Consider the following 26,893-nt stretch of genomic DNA (forward strand, 5'->3'; position numbering starts at 1 on the left):
GAAAAAAAAATATATAAAACATGTCCCTCTGTGCTATAAATAGAGAAGTGAGAGGGAAGAGCTCCAGATTAAAGGGGGGGTAAGATGGGCACAAAAGTATCAAAAACAGATTAAGATAGATTGAGGGGTAGGATGGCTTTAACATCCAGGGGTAAACTGAGGCAAGTGGGGGTAGAGTCAGCAGCAGGGCCAGAGGCTAATAGCTCCTGCCCTCTGTGATTGGACACTTGTGGTGCCCAATGATAGCCTCTGCTGGAAGCAGCAGGTGATTAAAAGGAAAACAGGGCACCAATGGTGATTGCTCCTGGCATTTGGTGCTAATACTTAACAACTGACAAGAAACTCTGAACTCTCTTTAACTCTTTAAGGGCCAGAGCTGGTGGCTCCTGCAGATTCAGGGCTAGTACTGTTCCTGACTGGTAGAACTCTCTTTAACTCTTTAGGGACCAGAACTGAATACTCTTGGTGAGGCTGTTGGGGATAAAAAAAAACCACACATTCACACACATACACACTTGGTAGATGAAGCAAAGGCAGGCTCCAACCACTTCATACATACATACATACAAACATGCATAAGTACATACATAAATACAGACAGACATGCAGACATTTACACTTTCACACATTCTTACACACACACACACACACATACACTTGGGTGGAGCAAGGCAAACGCCGACAACTTCATACAGACAGACAGACAATCAAGCAGACAGTCACACATTTGGAGGACAGTGGATGGAACAAAGCTCCAGCTCCGACAGCGATGCTCTATTAATTCTCTCAGCTTTCTTTATACTTCCTAAAACAAAGTTCTCTATGTAAAAAGAAAAACTACCTCATAGCCATAAAAGCAATTATCACAAAAACAGATAAGTCATTACACAGAGGGAGTTACAGCAGGATTATTGATTACATGTTTTTCCATTAAAACTTGTACCTAACTAAACACTGCTAATCTATCTCTCCATTCCATAAATTCATTGTGAGTTCAAAGCAATAGTTCTTCATGTCATAGGTTAACAGGGTTTAAGGTTAACAGGGTTTAAGGAGTTCCAGCAGGATTACAGTTTATATGTTTTCCCATTAAAATTTGCACCTGACTAAACATTCTTTATCTAGCTCTTAGCTCCACAAGTTCATTATGTTTAATGTAAAGTTTTTATTGTCTTCCATTCCACAAGTTCACTATAAGTTGAAAGCAATAGTTTTTATATGTCATAGGTTAACAAGGATTTTTACCAAGAAACACGTCATCTATCTTATGTCTTACTTTTGAAGTCTTATATAGCTAAATTAGCTAATTTTCTATTCTATATTCTATATTCATAATAAAACCACCCATTTTTTTGTTCATGGATTTTCTTATCATGGTGCATACTGAAACCTGATCTTATCTCTGGACCTAATCTGAGTGAATCTTTTTCCTTCATCATAAATCTGTCCCAAGCCTGTTCTCTCTAGTGCAATTTATGTGCTTGTGACACATGAAGGCTCACAGAACTCCTTATGCAGATTTTGCCATTCTGAAGGGGGGCTTAAAATTACTTGAACCAAGTCAGAAATTCTATAAATCATCATCGGGAATTATAAAATCATCAACTCATCTAAACAGCGTTATTTCATGAAAGCGCCCCTTCATATTGATCTGCAGGAAATTTGCCCAACAGAGTGGCCTAATGCCCAGGAAGCAATCACACCGGACTGTAGGCAGTGAGAATTCACTTACTTCTGGTCACATTTGTGCTAGATTATCTGAGGACTGCAGCAATGACAAGCGTGGAAAGGCATCTCGGCAGCAAGAAGCAATCCGGAGACAAAATCCCTGCTGTCTGTGTCTCTCAGGGACACTCAGCTCAGCCATGCAAAATGTTGGGCGCCTCTCGGAGGCTCATTTGCTTACTGCAGCCTTTCCTACATGACCTCCACCAGGGAAGAACTAAACATTTCTGAAAGAGCTGCATAGCTCCACCTACTTTAGCAGGAAAGCTGGTATCTGCAGGTGGAAACCAGTAGAATTACTGGTGCTACAAAGTCCTTCTGTAACCTCAGCCGGCATGCTGGCACCTTGAGCTGTTACTGCCTACCGTGTGCTTACCAAGGCTTTCTGCAAAGGAATAGAAAAATACTGACGGACTGACAGGAACGATGCTCAGGAAGATGATCAGAACATCTACAGAATCGATAACTAAAGACAAGCCTGTCTTTAATGATTACAGCTTGATTGATCCTTAAATGAATTAATGTTTTATGGATGCAAAACCCAAACAGATTGTTTAACTCTTGCTCTTCCTGTGTGTAACAACAGAGATATGAATTTAGTCTTTCTTTGAATTGGGGGCTACAGGGAAAGCATTCCAATTTAGACTTCTAGTAAGTACAAAGTTAGATCTTCTGCCAAACTGAATTCTTCATTAAATATGTATACACTTAGATATTTTAATTTGATTTGATGTAATATTTGTTATTTCAATAGTATAAAGTTTTACTTCTCATTACAGTCTTACGTTAAAGTGAATGCTGAGTTGGAAGTTTAATGGGACGCATGATCTTGGACTTGGACTTCTGTAACTGTGATGTAATAAACTGTGTTTTTGAAATAAGTAGTCTGTCTCAGGAATTTTATCATAATATCACAAAGCTGATTATATACTCCTCCAAAAACAAAAAAGAGAGGAAAGAAGAATGGGAAAGAAAGTCCAAATCAACTTTATCAGAAGTGAAAACTAAGGTTCTACATTTCTTATTGAGTATATAAGCAAAGCAACTAAAACTTGCTAATAGCGGCGAGCTTTCTGCTATTTTTACTCTTTAAGCCCCACAGTGACCTGTGGCAGTCTGACTTATCAGCCACTGAAACGAACAGAAAAAAGTTAGAGATCTCTCAGTGCCTCATTTATCAAAATTGCCACTTTCTGACCTTCCTGGGGTTCTATAGAACCACTATTAGAAACTAATCTCTCATGTCTTCAAGGCCAGAAAGCTTTCTCTCCATGGCCATTTGTCAAAACACTTACATCAAGCTCTTTGCCTTTGTGACTGCCTAACATGGTGGAAAACAGTTAAGGAAAATTTAAACAAGTAAAATGCTTGAAAGATAAAGAATAGAGTCCACTGAGGATGTCAAAACTTCAGCATGTCTATTGGAACCTAGAGCAATAGCAAGACTTAGGCTTGGGAAGTCTTTAAATTCTGCCCTCACTTGCTGACCTGCAGATACTTCCTCCCAAAAAGAGGCAGTTGAGGTAATCTTCATTTCAGAGGGCTCTCTAGAACACAAATTTGAGGACCAAATATGCTACTCAGACACAGAGAGCTCTCTGAAAGAGCTAGAAAGTGTGTTGGCCAGCATGTGTAAAGCCAAACAAAACAGAACAAAACCTCATGCAGTCACTCAGCAGTCCACACAACAAAGAATAACCTTTAATTTTTAATTCATAAAACATATATATTGCTACATCCAGCAGTATATCAATAAGCCTTGACAAGAGCAAAATTATGATTTCTTCAGTTGCCGTGTAATACGATTTAAAATGCCCAGATATAAAGCAATCAAATTATTAAACTAAAGAGAAATAATAAATTATGGATGTTGTAGATAGAAAATTAAGTCAAATATTGTTTTCCTCAGGAATATTAAGCTTTAGTCCACTGAACAAAGCCCTTCAGTCTCCGATTTACATATATAAAATGCCAAATGGAAGCAGCTACAAAGACATAAAGGAAATCAGAGGGGTGACGCAACAAAGAAGCAGACAGCATAAAAGGAACTAAACCAAAATTGAGAAATGTCACTGAAATTAAAGTTCTGCTAATGGTTATGAGGAGTGGCTTCAGCTGAAAAGAAAATGTAGCCAACGTGAAGAGAGATTAGCTGATGTTATAAAATCTAAAACAAATCATTACCTATAAAGCAATCTACTCTCAAATTGAAGAAAACAAGAAATAATCTTCTCAAATTCACCTGGAGAGCTTTCTGGTCATTCTGAACTGAGAATAAGGTTGACAGAGTGAAAAATCATCAAAATTATATAAACTATATTTTTTGACTATAGCCAGCCTTCATAGTACCCCAGACAAAACCTCAAAAACGAAACAAAACTCTACCAAATTACCATCAACTTGATGTGCCAGATGAATTAAACCATCTAGATTTATTTCAATTTCTTTTTATCTTACAGTTCTGAGCATCTCATTAATACTCTGGCCATGGACACGGCCAGAGAGTTGGCGTTCTGTCTTCCAGTATCACTGAGGCTCCATGCAGTGCATGGCCTGAGATGGTCATTAATCCTTGCACACAAACACACAGACTGGGAATGTTGAGTTGATCAAGTAAACGATGATTAAAACTTTGCCACCACTGTCTGAGAGCAGCCCCACAGAATGATTATCACTGGGAGAAATAGCTACCATTGGGGGAAAGTGACACCTAAAATCTTTTCACGCTGAAAACATTCAGTACACTTCTAAGCGTGTGCATAAAGAGCAGGAGCCTTCCTTTAGGTAGACTCTTTCCTGTAGACGTTAGGTATCAATACAAGTCAACTGAGTTTTGCTCTTCTAATAGGCAAAAGTGTCAGTATTATGTCAATATGTGTGACTAGTAATTATGACACAGGTAACATATATTAAATATCACTTAGATATGCTATACTCTAACTGTAATATTGTTGAGAGCTGCTTTCCTGTTGGTCATGGAATTACGATGTGTGATAATATTTTAAACACCACGGCAACTGAAAGGTTGGTTTCACGAACTCGTTAAGGATGGAAAGAGCAAAGCCAGAAACTTTAGTTTCAATTTTGCTTATAAACCTTCATGAACTCTAGTAAATATCCCTAAGCATTTACCTTGTCAGAGCAGAGTGTACCGGACAGTCACACAGGAGAAGTCATGCAAATGTGTGGATTGTCACGTATATGTCCATTAAAAACTTGAAAAAAATTGTTTCACACAAGAGACATCCTGATGCATTTCAGATTCCACAATTATGAAGGGGAGAACCCAGCCTTTTTGTTGTTGTTTGTTTGTTTATGTGTTGGTTTTTACTTTGCTTTTTACATGGCACATGACATCTTAGGAATGAATCGTTCTCTGTGTGTTGGACAACCCAAATTATGTAGTTCCACTACATGATGTAGAGTTTAAAACACTATGTAATTTGCACATCATTCCTAAGCTGCGTTTCACTCACCTCTCCCTTCTCTGCAATGCTGAGCAAGACATTAGTGATAATAGTTATCTTAAGAACTGGAACCCAGGGGTAGTTTTACACAAATGCAGACATTTTTAAAGTCCTACAGAGAAACAATATTAAAATTATCAAATAATTTTATTTTTCACAAAGGAGAAACCTTTGGACTTAACATCAGAGGAATGAAATATTAAAAAAGTAGCCTTTGAACTTAACATCAGAGGGATTCAGGATTAGTACTGCTTATTCCAAGATTAAGCAGAACAAGGATTAACTGGAGAAAATGCAGACCTTTAGAAGGGTCTGTGGAGTAGTAGCATTATCAGAGAGATGGAAAATTGTTGCTTGGACTGAACAGTACATTTTGTAAATGTGATAACTCCCAATGGTCTGAGGAAACCTTGTTACCCACATGGACTTGTGTCCTTGGATAATTGGAAACATCAAATCTTCACTTCTCGAATGCACTCAACATTCATGCTTACTGAAAAGGGTTCATAGACAACCAGTTGAAGATAAATTTCAGGTTAAAGTTGGTTTGGGCTTTGATGGTATTCATTAGTAATATTTGGTAAACACTTATGAATCTATTTACCTATAATGAATGGATCTATTTATCTATAATGTTAGCTTCAGTAAAAAAAGCATTAAATTTTGTGTCTTCATAGCAGCAATAAACAAGACCTTTATATGTTCATATACAAATTAGAATTATACAGAATTTACATTATATTTTATACCCTTATATAATATTTTATATTATATATAAAATATATATATAATATTTTATATTATATAAATATATGTCTCTCTCAGTATGTTGAAATACAAATATTCTATATAAATAAGCAATAATAAGAATAAATAATTTCTTAGATTTAAATCTGTTAAAAAACAGACTATTGAACTTATGTTTATCTTGGAAAGAAAGTTTTTGAATAGAAAGTTTCTTCCTCAAGTCAAGAAAATGTTGAGGACACATCAGGGGGAGGGGTAAAAGGACTTTTGCTCCAGGCATTTCATGTACCTGGAGGACCATTAGCACTGTGAGGTCCAGAGGCTTTTAGAAAGTTCCATTAAGGATCTCAGGATATTGAGAAAGAACACAAAGCACGAAGTGACTCCATACAGACAGGAATTCCATGAGCAGTTCATCTTTTCACCCAGCCATGCCCAGCAACCAGATTAGCTAACACAACCAATTACACCTCAGTCTATGCAAAATGACAGGAAGGTCACCCATACCCATGTTGAGTAGATAAATCTGTACGGCTCATCTTGAAAAAAAAAAAAAGTGAAAATTTTAATGGTCTTAGGGTTATCTTCTACTTCTCAAGCACAGCAAAATGCTGACACAGAAACAAAAAATTTTAAGTTTGACAGTAACAGAACAAAAATTCATTTGTTCTTCCAAAAATATTATTAAGCGACTTGCAAGAGGCAAGTGACAGAAAAAGGTGGAGACTAGCAAAGTGTACATGTAACAGAGAACTTTTGCTGGGCACGTGTAAGATGACAATGCGATACAAAGGACAACTCAGCTATAATTTGGCTAAAGCTTGAATAGACGATTAGCACAGGAAATACATAAACTACATATAATTAGGTAAAAGTTCTCTTAGTTTATTTACCTTTAAGGAAAATCAAATTAAAACTCAGTGGACACTACTGCCCACCTATCTGAATTGTCCAGACTTGAAAACTGACTGTATCACTTACTAGCAGACACGTGGAGAAATCAGAACTGCCATGCAGTGCCTATGGGAGTGACAGATGGTGTGGTCACCTTTGAAAAATTAGCATCCTCCTAAAAAAAGAGAAGCATGCAAAAATTAAAAAAAAAAATGGTGTTAGAGGACAGAGACACTTGGATGAATCTCTAACGTGTCATACTAGGCTGAAGAAGCCTATGAGTGGTGTGTTCATCTAAATGGGTCCTTGGAACAGTGGACCTTAGAGACAATGAGCAAATCTTGTTGCTGAGATAAGAATCTCCTGGAGGACACTTTGACCATAAATGTGTGAATCACCAGTGACAGTGATTACACAACGAACACATCTGAGACATTTACATCTGGTTTTGAGTAAGTAAATATTTGTTTTTTTTGTTTGTTTGTTTTTTTTGTTTTTGTTTTTTTTTTTTTTTGAGTAGGTAAAATATTTAGATCAAACATCTGCTAGCAGCTCCCATTCTGGCTATTTTTCCAAGACAAAAGACCATCAGTTCCCATCTACCGATGGGTATAACAATGGCATAGGAGCCATGTCTGTGTCTAAATGCTATTGGAATCCCCACAAACACAAGAATAGATAAACTAGTAGACAGATATGGCAGAAATTTTCAGTGCAATAAAAAGAAATGACCTATACATGCAGAAAAGAATATGAATTGCAAGGTTGTCATGGTAAAAATAACACATGCTGCAAAAATAAGTGCACAGTGGTGGAGGGAAGGCAGGGACCGTCATGCAATGATTGACAGGAACATTGCTTTAATAGTGACAATGGTACCTTCATCAACACGAAATTACACTTTTAAGATATGTGAAGTTTATGGAATAGTAATTATAGTTCTCCTACAGAAACACATTTTGTCTAATGTTGTAAAATACACAGACGGCATAATTCAGCTTGTCATTTTTTTTCACAGAACTACAAAGGTAGGAATGTAGAATATATATACATATGTATATATATATGTACATATATACATATGTATATATATACGTACATATATATATGTATATACATACATATGTATGTATATACATATATATATACAGTTTCCACATACTTGAGTTCTGTTAATTACAATAGAATTACATTCTGAAATTCACCATAATACTATGTTCATAATTTAACTGGTTTGGGATATAGCTTTCAAGTTTACATTAAAATTTGAGCAACCAAAATTGTTTTTATGCAAGAGTTTTGGATAAGTATAAAGATTTGTGTATAATGGATATATAACCATTGTATTTTTAGTTCTCTTTAGTGAAGCATTATATTTTGAAGAAAGTGTTTACTCTGGATCTGCTTTTAGATCTCTAGCTACACATTGCTCTCTGTTATTTTGTTGTAATCATTTATACAAATCTACCTTACAGCAAGCCAGTAAACCCAACACTCATTCATTAGGTGAGACTATATGACCTGTCAGAGAGAACTTTGGGGGTTGGAAACAGATACAGTAGAATCCTGCTTTATTCATTTCCCTGCTGTGAGAGTTCAAGATATTTTCCTCTTAATCTCTTTGAGCATTACTTTCTTCATGAAGCCAATAATAACATCTTCCCCATAGGACCATTTGACACTTTAAATGAAGTAGAAGATTATAAATAAAAAAGATTACAATGTTCCCCCCACAGTAAACTCAGATTTATCAGCTAATCCATGATTCTCTCCAGGAGCTAACCCCCTTTTCCCAGATCAGCTGTGTTGTACAATTCATTTATGTTCTTGGCTCATCTTCCAGCCTATTCTCATTACATCCAACTCTGAAGAGATAGCTGGTGAGACCATCGGAGGCAATTCTGAGTTACACTGTACTTTAAGCAAATTTCAACAGAAACATATAAAAATACGGGAGAATATTTTCCATTGGCTGTTACTTGAGAAATGATGAGAAGAATGAAGTTGTTTTCATGTCTATATTCCTTCCATCTTACTATCATGAAAAGGGTTTCATGAAACGTTGGTCTTTAATCCACAAATATCTATTACAAATGTCAATAATATAACTATTTAAATATATGCTACTCATCATTATTTATAAGACATTTCTCACAAACCTACTGATGCTTTTACAGCTTTTTCTTTTTCTGTCTAGTACACCAGGCGGGAAGCTGAAACTTCACATTATGGTCATGTGTTACAAATGACATTTCTATTGGATCAGTTTAATTGACACTGATTTTCTTCTCATCATTTTTTCCTGGATGTGTTGATTGGAATACATCTAAGTTGAAGGTTGTTGAGACTCCACACAGAACATACTGTGCTCTCCTTGGCATGATTCCATATGGCTGCCTCTTAGATTTACTGTAAACAAATGAAGGTTCTTGTTTTCTCTGCTGAAGCTATATCATGGATGTTGTACAACCTCTTTGGGTTATCATCCTGGGACACACAAGACTAAATACACATGGCACATAGAGAAATACACACAGACACATAGAAAGTGAGATCTTGGTCTCTTAGTTTTGGAGCCCAAGGTCCAGGCTCCCATCTTAGTCTCCCAAGTAGAGCCTCCAACTGATGAATGTGATAGGATAACCTCATTTTTGTTATTATTATTTTATTATTATTTTATTACCAGCTTAAACAAGTTCATAAAAAGAAATATGTGCTCTCAGTTGTTTGGGTTTTCAGTATGACTGACCCTCTCAAAAAGGCTGATGTTTTCCAACATTCCACATGTCAAATGATGCCAACCATCCTCCATAATGACCACTACAGCTCTATTGCTTTTAACATTATGAAATTAGGAATGTAAGCATATTTGGTCTATTTCAAGTCAGGACAACTACTACTACAGATGCTCTGAGTAAGGAGGGAAACCATTCTTTCTGGCTTTTGAAGGAGGACAGCAGCTTGAGAGACTCATAAATCCTTCTTTCCACCTGCAGTGAAATAGTTCACGGTTCTTTTGCATTTATGCCATGGACCCAGGAAGGAAAATGTCCTTTGGAAACATTATTCACATTTGATGTGGGGGATTTCTGAATGATGACCCGTGTACCATGGGTGGTCATGACTTCCAAGTGGGCAGCCATTTCAGTGTGCAGAGCCATGCAGTGTTCGCGTTCCTTCTCAGCGCTAAACTGTAACAGGAGATTACACACTTCTAACTCAAGATTTAAGATGGAAATATTGTTGCTTTTCATTTAATTCTACACTCATATCTTTTTACTATTTCTATAAGTTTTTTAATACTTTACGTGCTTCAAGTATCACATAACTAATTACGTAGCTTACTGTAAAATACCCTCACAGTTGTCTCAGAGTAAAACCATCAACTAACTCTATCATCATGGTATGAATACTCAACACACATTAATTTAATCTGTAATCTTTCTGTCACAACCGTATTCACTGGGATAAGAGATCAATCTGTTATGAAGTTTCTAGAATGTCTGTGTTTATGTCACCAAATGAACTCATATTTAGATTAAAATTTTAATTAATGAACTTTTTAATATATTATAATTTATTCACTTTGTATCCCAACTATATCCCCTCTCCCATCCCCTCCTTCTCCTACCCTTCCTCCCTCTTTTTCTCCCATGCCCCTCCCCATTCCACTGATAGAGGAGATCCTCCTCCCCTTCCATCTGACCCTAGCCTATCAGGTCTCATCAGGACTGGCTGCATTGTCCTCCTGTGTGCCCTGGTAAGACTGCTCCCCCTCAGGGGGAGGTGATCAGAGAACCTGCCACTGATTTCATGTCAGAGACAGCTTCTGTTCCCCTTACTAGGTAACCCACTTGGAGACTGAGCTGCCATAGGCTACAAACGGACTCAGAAAACAAGCTGGAGTAGCCATCCTAATATCTAATAAAATAGACTTTCATCCAAAATTAATCCAAAAAGATGAGGAGAGGAACTTCATTCTCATTAAAGGAAATATCCACCAGGAGGACATCACAATTCTGAACATCTATGTTCCAAATACAAGAGCACCTGCATTTGGAAATGAAACATTATTAAAGTTTAAATCATACATCAATCCCAACACCTTAATAGCAGGAGACTTCAACGCTCCACTCTCAAGAAGGGACAGATCATTCGGACAGAAGCTAAACAGGGAAATAATGACACTTATAGAAGTCCTAAATCAAACAGGTCTAATAGATGTCTAAGGAACTTTTCACCCAAACTCAAGAGAATACCTCCTTCTCAGCACCTCACGGAACCTTCTCCAAAACAGATTAACATTTTTGAGATATCTTTAAATAGAATCTGTTTTATAATTACATAAGCTTATTTATGGCTCCAAAAAAAAAAAAAAAAAGTTGTTGATCGAGTTTGATTTCTATGCTACCCTGTCATTTAATGCTTCATGCCCTCTCTCTCTAATACCAATTTTAATATTATGATTTTTTTTCTATTTAAGTATGCCAAGTATTACTTTTTAGTGGGCCATTTTTCTAAGTTCAGTTTTACTTATCTAAAGATAACTACCTTGAGAGTTAAAGATTACATAGGTGTGTAAATATGTGTGTATATGTTATATTGCCATCTATTTAGCCAGATAACTTACTGAACTAGTTAGATGGTATTTCTATGTTGTTGTGCTGAGGATGGGGTCAATGGCAGAGTTCTGACCAGGAGTAAGGCTGTAGGGTCCATCCCCGGTGCTGTTACAAAGAAGATAAACATGGCCTTGGGACTCATCAGTTGAGCCAAGTTCCTCGCACCTGAATCCAAACATGAGCGATGGAATCTTAGTGCAATTGAATCTGTGTTTGTGGTCTTAAAACCAGTGGAAGCTGTCTATGCATGTGTCTCCAGCTTTCTGTTTTCCTTCCATTGTTCTCTGTATACTCTCTCAGGCCATTTCAACTCATCGCTGTCATTTTTTTTTCCTATAATCTTCCTACAGTAGCAAATATAATTATTTACTGTGACTGAAAGAAATAATTCCAAGTTTCTCCATAGTATAGGAATATTTAGTCTCTCAAATTTTCATGTCCCCATTGTAAGTTTAAATTATTGACAGTGTCACTGGTAGTTACTGACATGCTTAATCGTTAAAGTCATGTGAGCTGACTTTTTACATCTGACGTTATTATGACGTTACATTTGTTTACTATGGGACAAAGAATATTCAAACACACAGGGAAGGATGATACAAGAAAAGTGAGAAATTTTGCAAAAATAAACATTATCTCTATGTATTAAAATACCTGCACCTCCCCCCCCCCAAAAAAGGCAAAAAATCTCCAGCTAAAATTTCAGTGGCATAATTAGTGGAACACCTACCTTAAATTTTTTTTTCCCTGCTGTAGGAGAACACATTTAGATTAGTTCCTAGACATCTTGATATTTGATTTAAATTGCTGGTCTTTATTTATTATAAGATATCTTGAAAAGCCATGCAGACTATAATTAAGATTTATGCACCATTAAAATATAATTTTATAATCCAAAATTTGCTTTTCCTCTGCATAATGTCTCTTCTCGTACGACGAGCTTCCAAATTAATTAAAGAGCTCCCTGAATGAAAAGAAATTCAGAAAACCTTCCAAACAAACATCTTCCTCTCTCTAAGTCATGAGCTAATTAATTACGTATCGCGTCTGTATCTGCCATCCCCAGACTGGATAATGTAGAAACTTAATTTACTAATGAAATCCTGACTGTGCTGCTCCGGGCCGGCGTGTTGCTGTTTGTCCTCATTTCTGAGCTGAGCCTCCTGTCTCGCAGGCACCCCTGAGGATTACCCGCGCTTCTTCTACATGGATCCCAGGACCGCAGAAATCACTCTTCTGGAGCCAGTAAACAGAGACTTCCATCAAAAATTTGATTTGGTGATTAAGGTAAATTAAACTAAAATCTTATTTTCTTGTATGGATGAAATGATAATCCATTTCATAAGGAGGCCACTGTAGACCTCTTGTGTGATGTGTAATGTGAACCACGATAACTAATTTCTTTCACTATAAACATTGCATTTTTTTTCTCTACAATGATATAGTAGTATTCAACATGTAGATGTAATAAATACATTGGTCAGAGGTATGTAGTTTAAATAATAAACTGGACTTTTCTTTTAACGTTTACTTTTTATAAAATAATTTAACTTTTGGAAATGAAGGATCAACAATGGCAACATGAAAATGTACTTTATATATTATTTACCTTAAATATTAATTTTTGGTTCTGTTGCTTTTTCTGACATACATTGAAAGTTCTTGCTCACACTCGGATTTTTTTCTTTTTTTCATATGAATAGATGATGATGATTTACAACTTACTCACTTTTTTTTGTTTGTTTGTTTTTTGATTTATTATTTGCCTGCATGTATGACTGCAGGCCAGAAGAGGGCACCAAATCTCGTTATAGATGGTTGAGAGCCACCATGTGGTTGCTGGGAACTGAACTCAGAACCTTTGGAAGAAAAGCCAATGCTCTTAACCTCTGACCCATCTCTCCAGCCCTTCATCCTGGGACTTTTAAATATATGCCTTACTATCTTCTTTATGTTGAAAGATGATTTTATAACTGACAAAAAATAAAGCTAGGGTGATGTACTTGATATTGAAATAATATTATAATTTAAAGTGTAATATTAAGTAATTATTACTTAATAATAATATTGACTCTATTTTAATGAAACCACAGAAGTAATATGGAAACTAGTTAATCCTGATGGACTACACTAGAATGTTGAGATTTAAGATTTCAGTTTGACACTGAAGGGAGAGTGAGAATTTCCTGATTGGAAATGAATACTGAATAAGGATAATTATAAGTAAGAGACAGAACAACAATAACCCCTGAATGAATCTAATATGCATTACATGATTTCACACCCATGCATGCACACACACACATACCATAATTAGGCATTAACATGAAGCCCAGAGGCTTCCTAAGCACTCCTTAGGAATGCTCTTTTTTTATTTTTATTTTTTATTTTATTTAATTTTTTTGTTTGTTTGTTTCTCATCTTTGGCTGGATGCCACCTCCTGGCTGCTGTCTTACTAGCACCACAGTATGTGGGATGGGAAGTTAGAGGGTCAGTGGTTATCACAGAGACACATGGCTAACTCTGGGGAGAAGTGAGACTGGACCTGGTTTCATTTACTTCAAACTCAGCCTCTTTTCACGGGCCAAACCATGCAGTCGCTTCGGTATTCTTGCCTGGAGTAACTGTGTGTAAGTCCAACTTCAAATGCCACCCTCTGAAATACATTTAAGTTTAGTTCACAGTACGCGAGAGCTTCCTGCCCTACGTTACGGGCGCACCTAATAATGTCTTTATTTCGTAATGCTTTTCCCTTGGGGAACTAAGAGTGTACACGTAGGTAAGTCTGTGTCCCTCTAGATCCTATCTGCTGTCAGAGAGGAGATAAAAGAAGACCTAAGACACTATCCAAAAGACTATTTCAATTATCTGGAGTTTCAAAGAATTTTTTTTTTTCTTGAAGATTACTCCAAGCTTAGGGTTGCCGGGTCAAGAGGCTTTTAGCCAATGAATGAAAACGGAAAATGTGCTTTAGTGGGAAGCCTTAGAAGCATAATGTAGCAAAAAAGAGGTAGGGAGCCTTCCGGATGGATACAGCCGCTTGGATGTCACTCAGCAAAGAGGCGAGGCTGCCCCCCTTTGTCCAAGGCAGTCATACAGGACTTGTGGTTATCCTGGGAACTCACGGAAGTAACGCAATGTGCATCCTCTTCTCCTGGTCCCTCCCTTGGGCCCCATGGGACTTATCTTTATGGGAATCATGAAAACTGTCTAAATAGTGTTTCCCAATTGCTTCAGTTTAAACATGAAATCTGTTTCCTTTGGATGCTGTCCTGGGCTGTCTGAGAGAAACTTAGCTATCCATTAATGAAAAAAAAAATCAATTAGAAATTTGAACGGATGAATGTTTATGTTTTAAAACACTTTATACTATCAATATAAGTACCTACAAGTGTTACTGGATCCAAACTACTGTGAGCCAAAGGTATCAGAAGTGGACAATGAGCAAAAGCATCAACTGAAACAATAAAAATGGCTACCCATTGGCATTCTTTGAAACGTCATCACCCGACAGTTCTCCTCAGTGGTAAACATTTTACTTTTTTTCCCCTACATTGGTGTTTTATTTTACATTGGAAGATTTTTGTGGTTGCCGAATTTGATCCCAATTTCTGTTTGGCAAGCTGAGTAAAGCAAAATACGACAGTGTCAGCCCCAGGACTTAGGGAAAATTCTGCCTTCGAGGAGAGTGATGTAGCACATTAAGACCTGGTTTGTGTCAGGAACCAGAGATTTCTCATCTTTATTTCTGGCTATTTCTGCCAGTGGTTTCTTCTGCATGCTCACGAGTAAAAACGCAAAGGTGGAGCCTGGCAGACAAAGCTGGGTAGTTAGACGCTTCAGTCTACCTAGCAAACAACCCAAGCTCAGGGAACACTACGAGGAAAGGGACCCTCCCCTGGAGAACTTCTCCAGCCTTTGGTTAACTCTCTCATCTGAGGATGCTGAAAAGGAAGAAGAATCAGTCATTTGCTTTGCCTCAGAATGATTCCATCTATGGATCATGGTCCTTGAATAATTGTCTGTATCATCGGCACACATCCCAGTCTGGATTATGAAATATCTGATCCTTGGAGACTACCCTCCCGAAAGCAGCGACCACAAACTTCCTGTGAGGCAGGACTACAGAAACGTGCTACAGATGTCAGATGTCAGTGCGTTTAATACACGCGCCGAGCGTCTTTAACCAATCACAGAAAATTCACTACCGTCAGTGTAGAGTATTCAAAGTGTATCTATACACTAGGCGTCTAATACAAAGCAAAATCTTGCATTATTAAAGCAGTTCTAATGAATACACTATTAATAATTCATTGTCTCTTGGTTCCTTAAAGAATAATTGCATTTCATGTAAATCCTTTTGATTAAGAGCTTTTATTAAGATCTGATTAAACAAGGGACACAGTGGAAAACTGCTAACACTGCATTACGGTGCCTTGTTCCTGCTGTCACTTGGTGGCTCACTCATTTTTCTGGCAGCCATATCTTAATTTACTTTTGTTCTGAACCACAGGCATGCTATAATATCATGTAATATATATATATATATACGTTATATACATATAATGTATAATTTATATATGATATAATATAATGTATAATATATATATTCTAAGCATTAGTGGCCATCTTGCATGGTGCCACTTTGGTCTCCCTCTCCTTGAACTTTGCCTTCTTTTATTAGGCCAGAGATCTAAGTCACAGTATTAAGCACTTGCTTAGGAAATTTATCCATTTGTTAAGAAGCCTGTCATAGTCCGTTTGCCTATAGCACGGCAAGGTTCCTCCATATTAAATGTATCTTGTGAATTTCTCTTGATCTTTACAGGTGATGGTTGGTAATACATTTTAAAATTATGTTTCTATCATTATTAAATATGTATATGTGGGGAGGCTGTGTTTTCACATGTGAGTTCTGGTTCTTGAAGAGGCCAGAGGTGTCAGACTTCCCTGAAGATGGAATTACAGGTGGTCATAAGCCACCTGATGTCAGTACTGGGGATCAAACGTGGGTCCTCTGGAAGAGCAGTGTCTTTTCTTGACCACTGAACCACATCTCTATCCCTGTTAATATATATATTTCAATGTGCCCCTGAATAACACCTACATAGAACCCTTAGAAAAATTCAAATGTATGTTAATGCAAAGTTTATGCTATTTGTGACTGTCGCAAACAGCTACATTTCTTCCAAAGAAAATATAAGCATTTGAAATAGGAAATGAGCCAGGAATTAAATTAATGCTATGTTAGCTCCCACCTGCCTCCAGTCCTGGTCAAAGGTTTATCTTGAGCACCGTGACGGTTACATGTGAGAAATGGTTGCCTTAACTCCTGACCCTCTGTGTGTCACTAACGCTTCCACTGTAGATTGAGTAATTTGAAAATATACAGTGTTTGTTAGTTTTCAGTTCTCCGTATCCAGTGCTGATTTATCTGCCTGAGATCTGTCCAGATGCAAGCATATAATGGACCAAGACAATCAGAAATGCATTCTCCTTCTGATGACTGCAAGAATATTTCTAATTATCGCCTGGGAATCTAACGATCGCCCAGTTTATATAACCACATCCAGTTAGTGATACAACAAACATCCTTTAGAATAGCCACGCCTTCTCCTGACTCTTCTTTGAATTGGCATTTTATCACTGGTCACCTAAGCCAGGCATTCTCATATTCTCACAAGTTTTCTCTCCTATGTTATCATGCAGTCTTCCATATAATCTACCCAGAGGCTTAAATAATTTCCTCTGCCTGTCTCTCTGCCTCGTGTGCCCCGATGAGCAGTTTACATCGCACACACAGGCAGGTGCTCTCTCTCTCTCTCTCTCTCTCTCTCTCTCTCTCTCTCTCACCTCAGCTGCTTCCCCAGGCACCCCGTGCAACTTGTCATGTTGTCAGTTGAGCCTCTCTAAAGCCACCACAGACAAGCCCCTCTGCATGTTGCTTTCCAACCTTCCCGCCATCTCTCTTTTCCTGCCTTTCCTCATGTGCTTGTTTAACACAGGCTTTGTCATGTTGAAGGATCGCAGGCTTCAAGGTCACAGAAGGCAGCCTGTCACCCATCATCCATCATAGTTTCCCAACATACAGAGACGGAAACTCCTACAGAAATGAATGAACTGTCAGAATTCATTAGGACTTTGAAGAGGGTTGTACTTTAGAAGCTACTGAGTTTTCCCTCCATTGATGTGTAATATTGTCGGTGTATATGGGAGAAAGAGAGGAAGGGGGAAGGGACAGAGGGCAAGACAGGTAAAGAGAGGAGGAATAAGAATAAGAGATAAGAATAAAAGAGGTTCCCTAAACCTTACCTTTGGGTAAAAACAAACAGTAACCGTCAGTAACAAAACGTTAGGACAAAACAAACAAAATACTGCCCATCACTGCCTTTCCCCAGCTACGGACAAGCCATGTGTCCCAAGCATTCCATTAAGGTTCTGGAAATGTTTTAGCTATATAATCTTGAATCTATGGACCTCTTCTCTCTTTCTCTTTCCCTGTCCTCCCACCCTCTTCTTGTCCTTTCTTTCCTTTTTTCTTTTTCCAGTCATCAAGAGCGTTTTATTAGCCAGGCTATGGTAGAACCATAGCCAAGAGTTTGTCTCAAACTCTTGATGCTTCTACTTCCCCCACCACCACCCCCAGCTGCTGGCATTACAGCTATGTGCCATGATGTCTTCTATATTCCCCTTAAACCATGAATACACACAAAGTGTGTTCTAGTCAATTGCTCTAGACCACCATCTATCCCAAACTCCCACAATCCAATGGGCACAGCTTGCTCTTGCTCTCTCTCTCTCTCTCTCTCTCTCTCTCTCTCTCTCTCAGCAGAGGAAATAGTCTGAGTGCCCTGGGGTGAGCTCTGCCCAGGCAGCTTCTTCATTGGAGAGGCACAGCATCTTTTTGTATCTTCACATGGTGAGAAGAGCTCAGTGGGGCTGCTTAGGACCCTGTTTCCAAGTTATTTATCTGGATGTATGTCATATGTGTGTACTATCTCAGACCTGAGTTCTCAACCTGTGCTGGTTGGAACTGCAGGTAGCTGAGATACAAACAGCATTGAACACCAAACCCAGGTCCTCAGATCACAGGACATTCTCTTTACCGCTGAGCCATCTCCTCAGTCCCCTTGGTGCTTTTATTAAAATTTAATTTATCTTTAAAAATTATTTATTTATTTATTCATTCATTTTATATCCTGATGGCAGGCCCCCTCCTCTCCTCCCAATCCCTCCTTGTGTGCTTCTCTTGCCATTCTCCCCCTCTCCTTCTCCACAGAGAAAGGGGAGGTCACCATGGTACCAACCTACCCTGGTACCTTAAGTTGCTCCCACTGAGGCCAGACAAGGTAGCCCAGTTATGGGGATGGGATCTAGAGTCAGAGAGAGCTCCCATTTCAGTTGTTGGGGTATCCACATGAAGACCAAGCTGATCATCTGCTTTGTATGCGCAGGGGTCCAGTGTATGCATGTTCTTTGGTTGGTGGTTCTGGTTCCATCTGTGAACACTCAAACCTCATAAACTAGTATCTCACAAGGCCACACCTGACACCGTCCCTTTAGAGGCTGGGAACACATTGACTCAGGAAACATAGACATACAGGATATTGCTCACCATTCTTCACCATCAAGTTAATAAAGAATTACGTCTGTCACCCTGCTCCAGTCAAGGTCTCGAACGAAGGAAATTTCTTTTTCTGTTTGGAGACTTCAGGCCTGAAATGCCACTCAATTACCTTACAATTCTTCCTTGGGTTTCTTAAAAAAAAACAACCTGCTTTCTGAAGTCCATTGTTGACCCTTTTGACATAGCAGTAACTGTTTGTCTTATATTCTCGTTTACTACACTACCAGATAAAAACATGGTTTTTGCTTCTTCAGCAATAATTTTTTTGTACTTTTGTATTGTCCTGGAATGCGTCTAAATATTCTAAGTAATAGGATAAGGAGTTGCTGCTCCCTCTGGTTCTGGGTATTAGTAAGAAGAGTGGATGTGTGGCGTCTCTATAGGTCCGGAAATAAATGTTACGCGAATGCAGCGGCTGCCCGCATGTGGGTTGACAAAATATATACAGACCTAAGAGCTTGCCTGGCCTCTTACCTCTTTCACAAGTTGGCCTGCCAACTTCTTAAGGTAAAGAGAGGAAAGGTATTCCTCCCTTTGATAGAAACTTAATTTGGGCAAGTCCTTTCTGCCTGCACACATCACTTTGAGGACAAAGCAGCAGATCCACGTGCCCCAGAGTGTTCAGATGGAAGCAGCGTTTCAGCCTCTGCTAGAGCCCCCCCCCCACTCCATGCAATCCATATAAGCCACCCAGCCCCCACTCCACAGCTACCACTTCGAGCCTACATGAACCCTCGCTTCCCAACAGGAGCCACCCAAGACCCTACTCTTCACCCCGCGTGAGCTACACAGCCCCTACCCCACTTTTCTACACGCACCGCCTCAGCCCGCGGTCCGCAACTTCACCTAAACCACCCCGTCATCCCGCTAGTCTGCTACAGGGACCCCCGGAGACCCCCCCACCGTTCTTCTCCCACAAGAACCATCCGGGCACCTACTCCAGTGTTTCCACCATCTACCCTCGCTCCCGATCCGTGAGAACCGCCCCTACCCTCGCTCTACTCTCAACACGCGAATCACTCCGAGCCTCACACCCCTCTTCCCAATCACGACCGTCCTCATCACCCACTATATGGCCCCAGCGTTTCTTTTTTCACATGATTCTTAGATTTTTACACAGAAATATTACAATGAATAGTGGGAAACCTCTAGACCAAATAAAACTTTCAATTTTTCTTTTCCAGAGCAGAGCAGAGAAATAGTAACCTTCGCTGCATACCTTCCAGCCCTGTATACAATCAGTATTTACATCTGTCTTCTTCAAATTGGTGAAAATAGCTGGGATTCTCACATCTGTTTGTATTCTAACGTCTAAACAAAAGGAAATGATTTTATTATTGAACAATGCAGGAAGGCTTTGAGGAGTCGTGTTTCCACTGTAATAAGTTTCAAGTAGATAAGAAACTTGAAACAGAAGTAAAATATATTTCATTATATTAAAAATAATCCCTAGCTGGAAAGTCCGTTGATTTTTATCATGTTGTCATAATATAAGGCCTTCTGAGAGTGTACTTTCCTTATTCCGGGTGGTGAAGATATCTTTCTTTGTCAAATGGAAATATATTTATGCCTATGAGGAAAAAGTTCTTTGGATTTATGACCCTGCAGACAAATCGATTTTACTGCACACAACACAATTCTGTGTATTTTGTTTGTGCTATCTATTATATATATTTGTGAGCTTTTGAAGATTTCTGGTAACTTTGCTTCCAAACTTCTTTATGTAGCCTTTAATTCTTAGCCCACTGAATTATATTCTATGGGCTTGAATGCAAGATAATTTTATAATTATTCAAAAGCAATAGACTATAACTAATAATGTTATAAATTAATTATTAATATTGTGATGAATTTTGACTACAGAAGCATAGACTTGCTCTAATCCGTATCTTCCGAAAAGACGTCGAAATTTAAGCTCAAGTTTAAATTGGAGACATTGCTCAAGTGAGAGATAATGTCAGAATACAAGAAATTTGCATGACAACATAGGTAAAATGGAGTTGGGCACCTCAAATCAGGCAGAGGGGAGGAGAGCAATACAAAGATAGAGGGGTGAAAGAAGGTAAAATAACACTAAGAGTAGCTGAGAAATCCATACAGAATCATATTATTTATTTATCTAAAATCACATACAATACATGTAAGTCAATGTGTTTATATAACACACACACATTCACACATAGTTTTAATAAGTTATACCACTCGGGCTAACAATGATACCTGCAAGAGTCGTAGAGTATATAACAAAAGCCCTCAAAATCACCTTTCAGTTTTTTGTTGGTTGGAGTCAAAGGCCCACCACCACTCCCAAAATATAGGCCATTGCTGTGACCCTTGGTGGTTTCCCAGATGTTTGAGGTTAAGTCCCTATAACTGAAGACACCATATTTCCAACACAATACCCGCAGGACCAGAGCTAGCTCTAACCTGATGAAAACCCCCTTCCTGAGGAAGGACTAGCCCTCATGATACAGAATGTGCTATACAGCTTTATAAGGAGGCAGGCAGTAGTCCTACCTAGCTGTAATTCCTATGAAACACACACACACACATACACACACAAGCATGGCATGATAACGCTGAGGGCGTAGTAATGGCACTCCTGTCTTTGCAGTTAGCAAGAGCCCTCTAATTAAAGTTAAGTCCTCAATAGGCAGAAAAACATGCCTGGTACTAGAAACAGAGACAGCGATCTGAGGCTAGAAAAGTCACAGATCTTAAAGAAAACCTTCTTTTGCCACACACACACATACACACACACACACACACACACTGTTGTACAGGTAGTTATACATACATATGTGTGTATGTGTGTGTAAAACCAAGCACTATTGAGCAGGTCTGAGCTCTGGGTGCTGACTGATGTTTTGAACACATCATGTGATCATATGATATATCATGTGACGTATCACATGATGGCAATTTTCATTTTCTGTGACACAAGAGAGTTGAAGAACTCCTATCAGTTATGAGATTTAGTAGCTGTGGCCTGAGAGATGAGCAATGACCTATCTTGCCCAGATTTTCATGGTATCTAATTAATTGGTTTTACAGTAGATTTTACAGTAGATAGAAAGATACAGCCTTTCTATCTAAAGTTAATGCTCCATTCACAGAGAAATCCTGTCTCTAAATACCAAACAAACAACAACAAAAAAGGAAAGGAAGGAAGACATTCTAGCAGAAGAGTGTGTCAATTAATAAAGTGATCAAATAGGTCATACATCAAAAGATCCATGTTATATACGAGAAGAGCACTTCAGAAGAGGAAAGACCCAGAAAGTTCTAACTTAGCAGTCTAATTGGATGTCATTGGCACCACCTAGGAACGGTGAGACAGAGCACAGTATCCAGATCTTGTGGGGCCTGATGTGTGTAGGGCCTGATGTAATCTAGAATTCACTGAAGAGCATTAGAAATAAGAGTGGGGCTAGGAACAGCCGAATTACCACTCAGCTGTGTTTGTCTAGGATGAGCAACTTCTTCATTCCTTAGTCTACATGGGACCAAAAAGAAAAAAGAAAAGAAAAGCTAGAGAATTATAAAAATAGAGTTGTTATTTGACAAAATTGAGTCGCCGCCATGGGAATGCCTAGAACTAGTATGAAGAGTTTAAATAGTTCGTAGGCAAAGGCAGTAGCTGGATCAAGATGGATGGAAATGCTTTGTAGAGGAATGTTAATTCAGAGCATGGCTGTTCTGGCAAGAGATCACATCCAAAGACCTTCTCGGTCTGTGTGATCTGGCTGGAATACAAACATGCCCTTAATCCAGAAGACAGAGGCAAGCAGATCTATGTTCAAGGCCAGCCTGGTATAGAGCAAGTTTCTGTTCAAGAAAAGCTTAGGTCAAAGGGTGGTGGTTCACACTTTTAATCCCAAACAATGAAGGTAAAGATAATTTGTAGAAGAAAGCATCCATCTTTGAAAATAATGTCTAATTGAGTGGCAGAAACAGTGATGAATCAGAGAAAGACTGGACAGAATAGGATATGCCCAACTCTCAGGGAAGCTACTTAACCGGGCAGTGAGAGAAAAGGGGAGATGAGGCAATTTTACTGGGACAGTAATAGAGAGAAGGGTGCAGAGAGAGAATGCAGGTGAAGATTAAAAGAGCCAGAGAATGAGAAGGAGCCAGAAGATTAGAAAAGATTGCTGGAGTTAGTTTGAGGCCAAGCAGAGCAATTGAATAAATTGAATAAATCAGCTGGGAGGAGAGTTTCAGCAAGAACAGCTGAGTTGAACCAGCCAGCTATGAGCTCAGAAAGAACAAGAAAGGGTGATTACTGTTTAATTACATATTAAGCAGTAATTCTCAGAGACTGAAAACATCCTAGGCCTAGGTTGCATGTTGCAGAGGCTAGAAGCTCCCAGGACAAGGCCTAGGTTATTAGAAAGAGGCAGTGAGCTTCCCAGACAACTGAAGCAGATGAACAAACGTTGCTTCTACAGTGCTTGCTTTCTGACTGTGTTTACAGTAAGTGTCACTGAATTTCTTCATAAGTTAGACATGAGATGCTCGAGGAATTGGGTAGGTAGATGACCTCAGGGTTCTTGGCTTCAAAAACTGCCAATATGAAGCTGTAATCAAAGTAGAAAAGCCTGGTTTGGAACTGTTGGGTTGTGGCTGGGCTTAGAATTGACTTCTGTAACTTTCCATCTGAAATCTGTTGGAGGTCCAAGCAGCGTTATGACATGTGCACAGTTGGGTATAGACTACAGAAGTCAGTGTGAGGTGAGAATGTAAACAAAAGATTGTGGAAACATTTACAGCCTGTGCGATGAGAGCAGAACAGTAAAGGGGTAGACACAGAGGAGGAATGAAGCAAAGGGTGACTCCTGTAGCAGCCAATGTGGACGGTGGGTCTTACCTGTTTCTTACCTGCTTCTTGAATTCTTTTGTTTCCATCCAGTTGATTTGTTCTTTTCTGATGTATTTTTAAATGTTACTACATTTTATTTTGTTATTATTCCTTAGAAGCCTGTTTGTTTGTTTGTTTGTTTGTTTGTTTGTTTGTTTTTTAAATGAGAGACAGAAAAGGAGGTGGATCTAAAAATTAGTATGTGTGGAGAACCTGGGAGTCATAGAGGGAGGGAAACCATAATGAGGTTACATTAAATTTTAAAAAATCCGTTTTCAATATAAAACCATTAGTTTAGAAATGTAAAATAAAGTCATTTTTTTATAGGAAGAATTTTCACTTTGCCAATTTCTCGTTGGTACTATAAAGTCATTTTCCGGTTAGTGAGTCACTTACTTGCTCACAAATAAAGGAAAAAAGGACAAAGAAAAGTTTTAATAATAAACTTTACTTCACATTCTGACTATTGTGAATAAATCTGCTATGAGTACAGTTGAGCAAATGTTCTTATTGTATGGTGGAGCATCTTTTGGGTATATGCCTAGGAGTGGTATAGCTGGGTCTTGAGGTAGAGCTATTCCCAATTTTCTGAAAGTGCCAGATTGATTTCCAAAGTGGTTGTACAAATTTACACTCACAGGAGCGGTGGAGGAGGGTTCCCCTTTCTCCACACCCTCACCAGCTTGTGTTGTCACTTGAGTTTTTGATCTTAGCCATTCTGACAGGAGTGAGATGGAATCTCAGAGTCATTTTGATTTGGATTTCCCTGATGACTAAGGAAGTTAAGTGCTTCTTAGCCATTTGAGATTCCTCTGTTGAGAACTCTCTGTTTAGTTCTGTACCCCAGTTTTTAATTGGATTGTCATGTTTATTGGTGTTTGATTTCTTGAGTTCATTATATATTTTGGATATTAGCACTTTGTCAGATGTAAGATCGGTAAAGATCTTTTCCCAAGCTGTAGACTGCCATTTCGTTCTATTGTCAGTCTCCTTTGCATAACAAAAACTTTTCATTTTCATGAGGTCCCATTTATTAATTGTTGATTTTAGAGCCTGTGCTCTTAAATCTGTTCAAGAAGTTGTCTCCTGTGCTAATGAGTTCAAGGCTCTTTCTCATTTTCTCTTCTAATAGGTTTAGGGTATCTGGTATTATACTGATGTTTTCGATCCCCTTGGATTTGAGTTTTGTGCAGGGAGATAAACATGAATCTATTTGCATTTTTCTATGTGTAGACATCCAGTTAGACCAACATCATTTGTTGAAGATGCTGTCTTTTTTCCATTGTATAGTTTTGGCTCCTTTGTCAAAACTCAAGTGTGCATAGGTGTGGGGGTTTATTTCTGGCTCTTCCATTAGATTCCATTGATCAACCAGCCTATTTCTATGCCAGTATCATGCAGTTTTTAATTTCTATTGCTCTGTAGTATTGGTTGAAGTCAGGGATGGAGACACCTCCAGAAGTTCTATTATTGTACAGGATTGTTTTACATCTTTACTCACAATAGCTGGAATCTGAAAACTACCTTGATGTCCCTCGACCAAAGAATGGATAAAGAAACTGTGGCACATTTACACAAAGGGAAACAACTCAGCTACTAAAAACAGAGAAATCATAAAAATTTCAGGCAAATGGAAGGAACTATACTGAGGTAACCCAGACCCAGAAAGACACACACACACAGTGTATGTACTCAGTTATAAGTGGATTTTAGCCGTATAGTACAGGATATACATACTACAGGACACAGACCCAAAGAAGATAAGCAACATGGAGGATCCAAGGGAGGATGCATAAATCTCACTAGGAAGGGGAGATAGAATGGACAGAGGTAGTGGCTGAAGAGAAGGAACCAGGTAGGAGAAGGGGAACAGAGAGTTAAGAGGGTGGAGATCAGACCTGGGGAGAGAAAGGGCGAGAAGACAGATAGCCTATAGAGAAAAAAGAGAAACTGAAGGTGGGGGTAATCTCTGTGACAAGCTGGAGAACTAAGTCGGGGTAGGCTCCTGGGAGGATTTGAGGGGTACTCAAGCAGAGACTCCTAGTAGCAGAGGCCATAAAGATTGAAGAGGACATCCTCTAACTAGACTAACCTCCTAGCAGAGGGAGGGGAGCACCAACCCACCCACAAAACTTCACCCCAAAATTTGTTCTGCCTACGAGATGTATGATGATAAAGATAGAGCAGACAGAGCAGAGATTGAGGGAATGCCCAACCAATGACCCACCCTATCGCAGAGTGCCAACCCATGACACGATGAAAGATACCCTGCTAAACTTGGAGACAGGAGCCTGACAGAGTTGTCCTCTGAGAGGTGCTACCCAGCAGCACCTCAAAAAGATGGCGAGACTCACAGCTAAACATTGAGTGATGTGTAGGGCATCTTAGGGAAAGTGGGAGGGAAGAAGTACCTGGAAGTGACAGGAGCTCCACAAGAACAACGGAGCAAACTAACCAGGGCCCAGAGGAGCTTGCCTAGACTGAAGCTTCAACCAAGGATCCTGCATGAACTGGACCTAGGCCCCCTACAAAGATGTAGCAGATGGGCAGCTTAGGCCTCATGTGTGTTCTCTAGTAAGGGAAGTGGGGACTGCATCGGACAGGGACACACTTGCCAGTTTTTTGATCACTTTTCCCTGGCAGGACTGCCTTGCCAGGCCATAGGGGAAAGGACAAAATCAGTCTTGATGCAACTTAATGAGCTGGGCTAGATGGGAAAGGGAGCTCCCCTTTCTGAAGAAAAAGTGAGAGGGGAAGGAGAGAGTGAAAAGGTGAGACTGGGAAGGGCCTACAACAAGAATGTAACATGGATATTTTTATTTTATTTTTTATTGCATAGTAATACAATGATAAAAAAGAAATAAAAACCCAACATGTTCAATATTAAAAATAAAGGGTTTTTTGGTTTTTTGTTTGTTTGTTTGTTTTTTGTCGGGCGCACATACTAAA

General features: G+C 38.8%; 1 protein-coding gene across 1 annotated transcript in view; it reads left to right on the forward strand.

The window, feature by feature from the left end:
- Pcdh15 (protocadherin related 15) overlaps positions 1-26,893 on the forward strand; it is an 844,567-nt gene that overhangs the window by 532,118 nt on the left and 285,556 nt on the right. Inside the window, exon 11 of the mRNA XM_055598939.1 lies at positions 12,630-12,742. Within this exon, the coding sequence (XP_055454914.1) occupies positions 12,630-12,742 (113 nt within the window). The remainder of the gene's footprint in view (positions 1-12,629; positions 12,743-26,893) is intronic.

This window comes from Psammomys obesus, unplaced genomic scaffold, assembly GCF_907164565.1.
Source record: "Psammomys obesus unplaced genomic scaffold, mPsaObe1.curated_primary_1811, whole genome shotgun sequence".
In the NCBI taxonomy this organism is placed as follows: domain Eukaryota; kingdom Metazoa; phylum Chordata; class Mammalia; order Rodentia; family Muridae; genus Psammomys; species Psammomys obesus.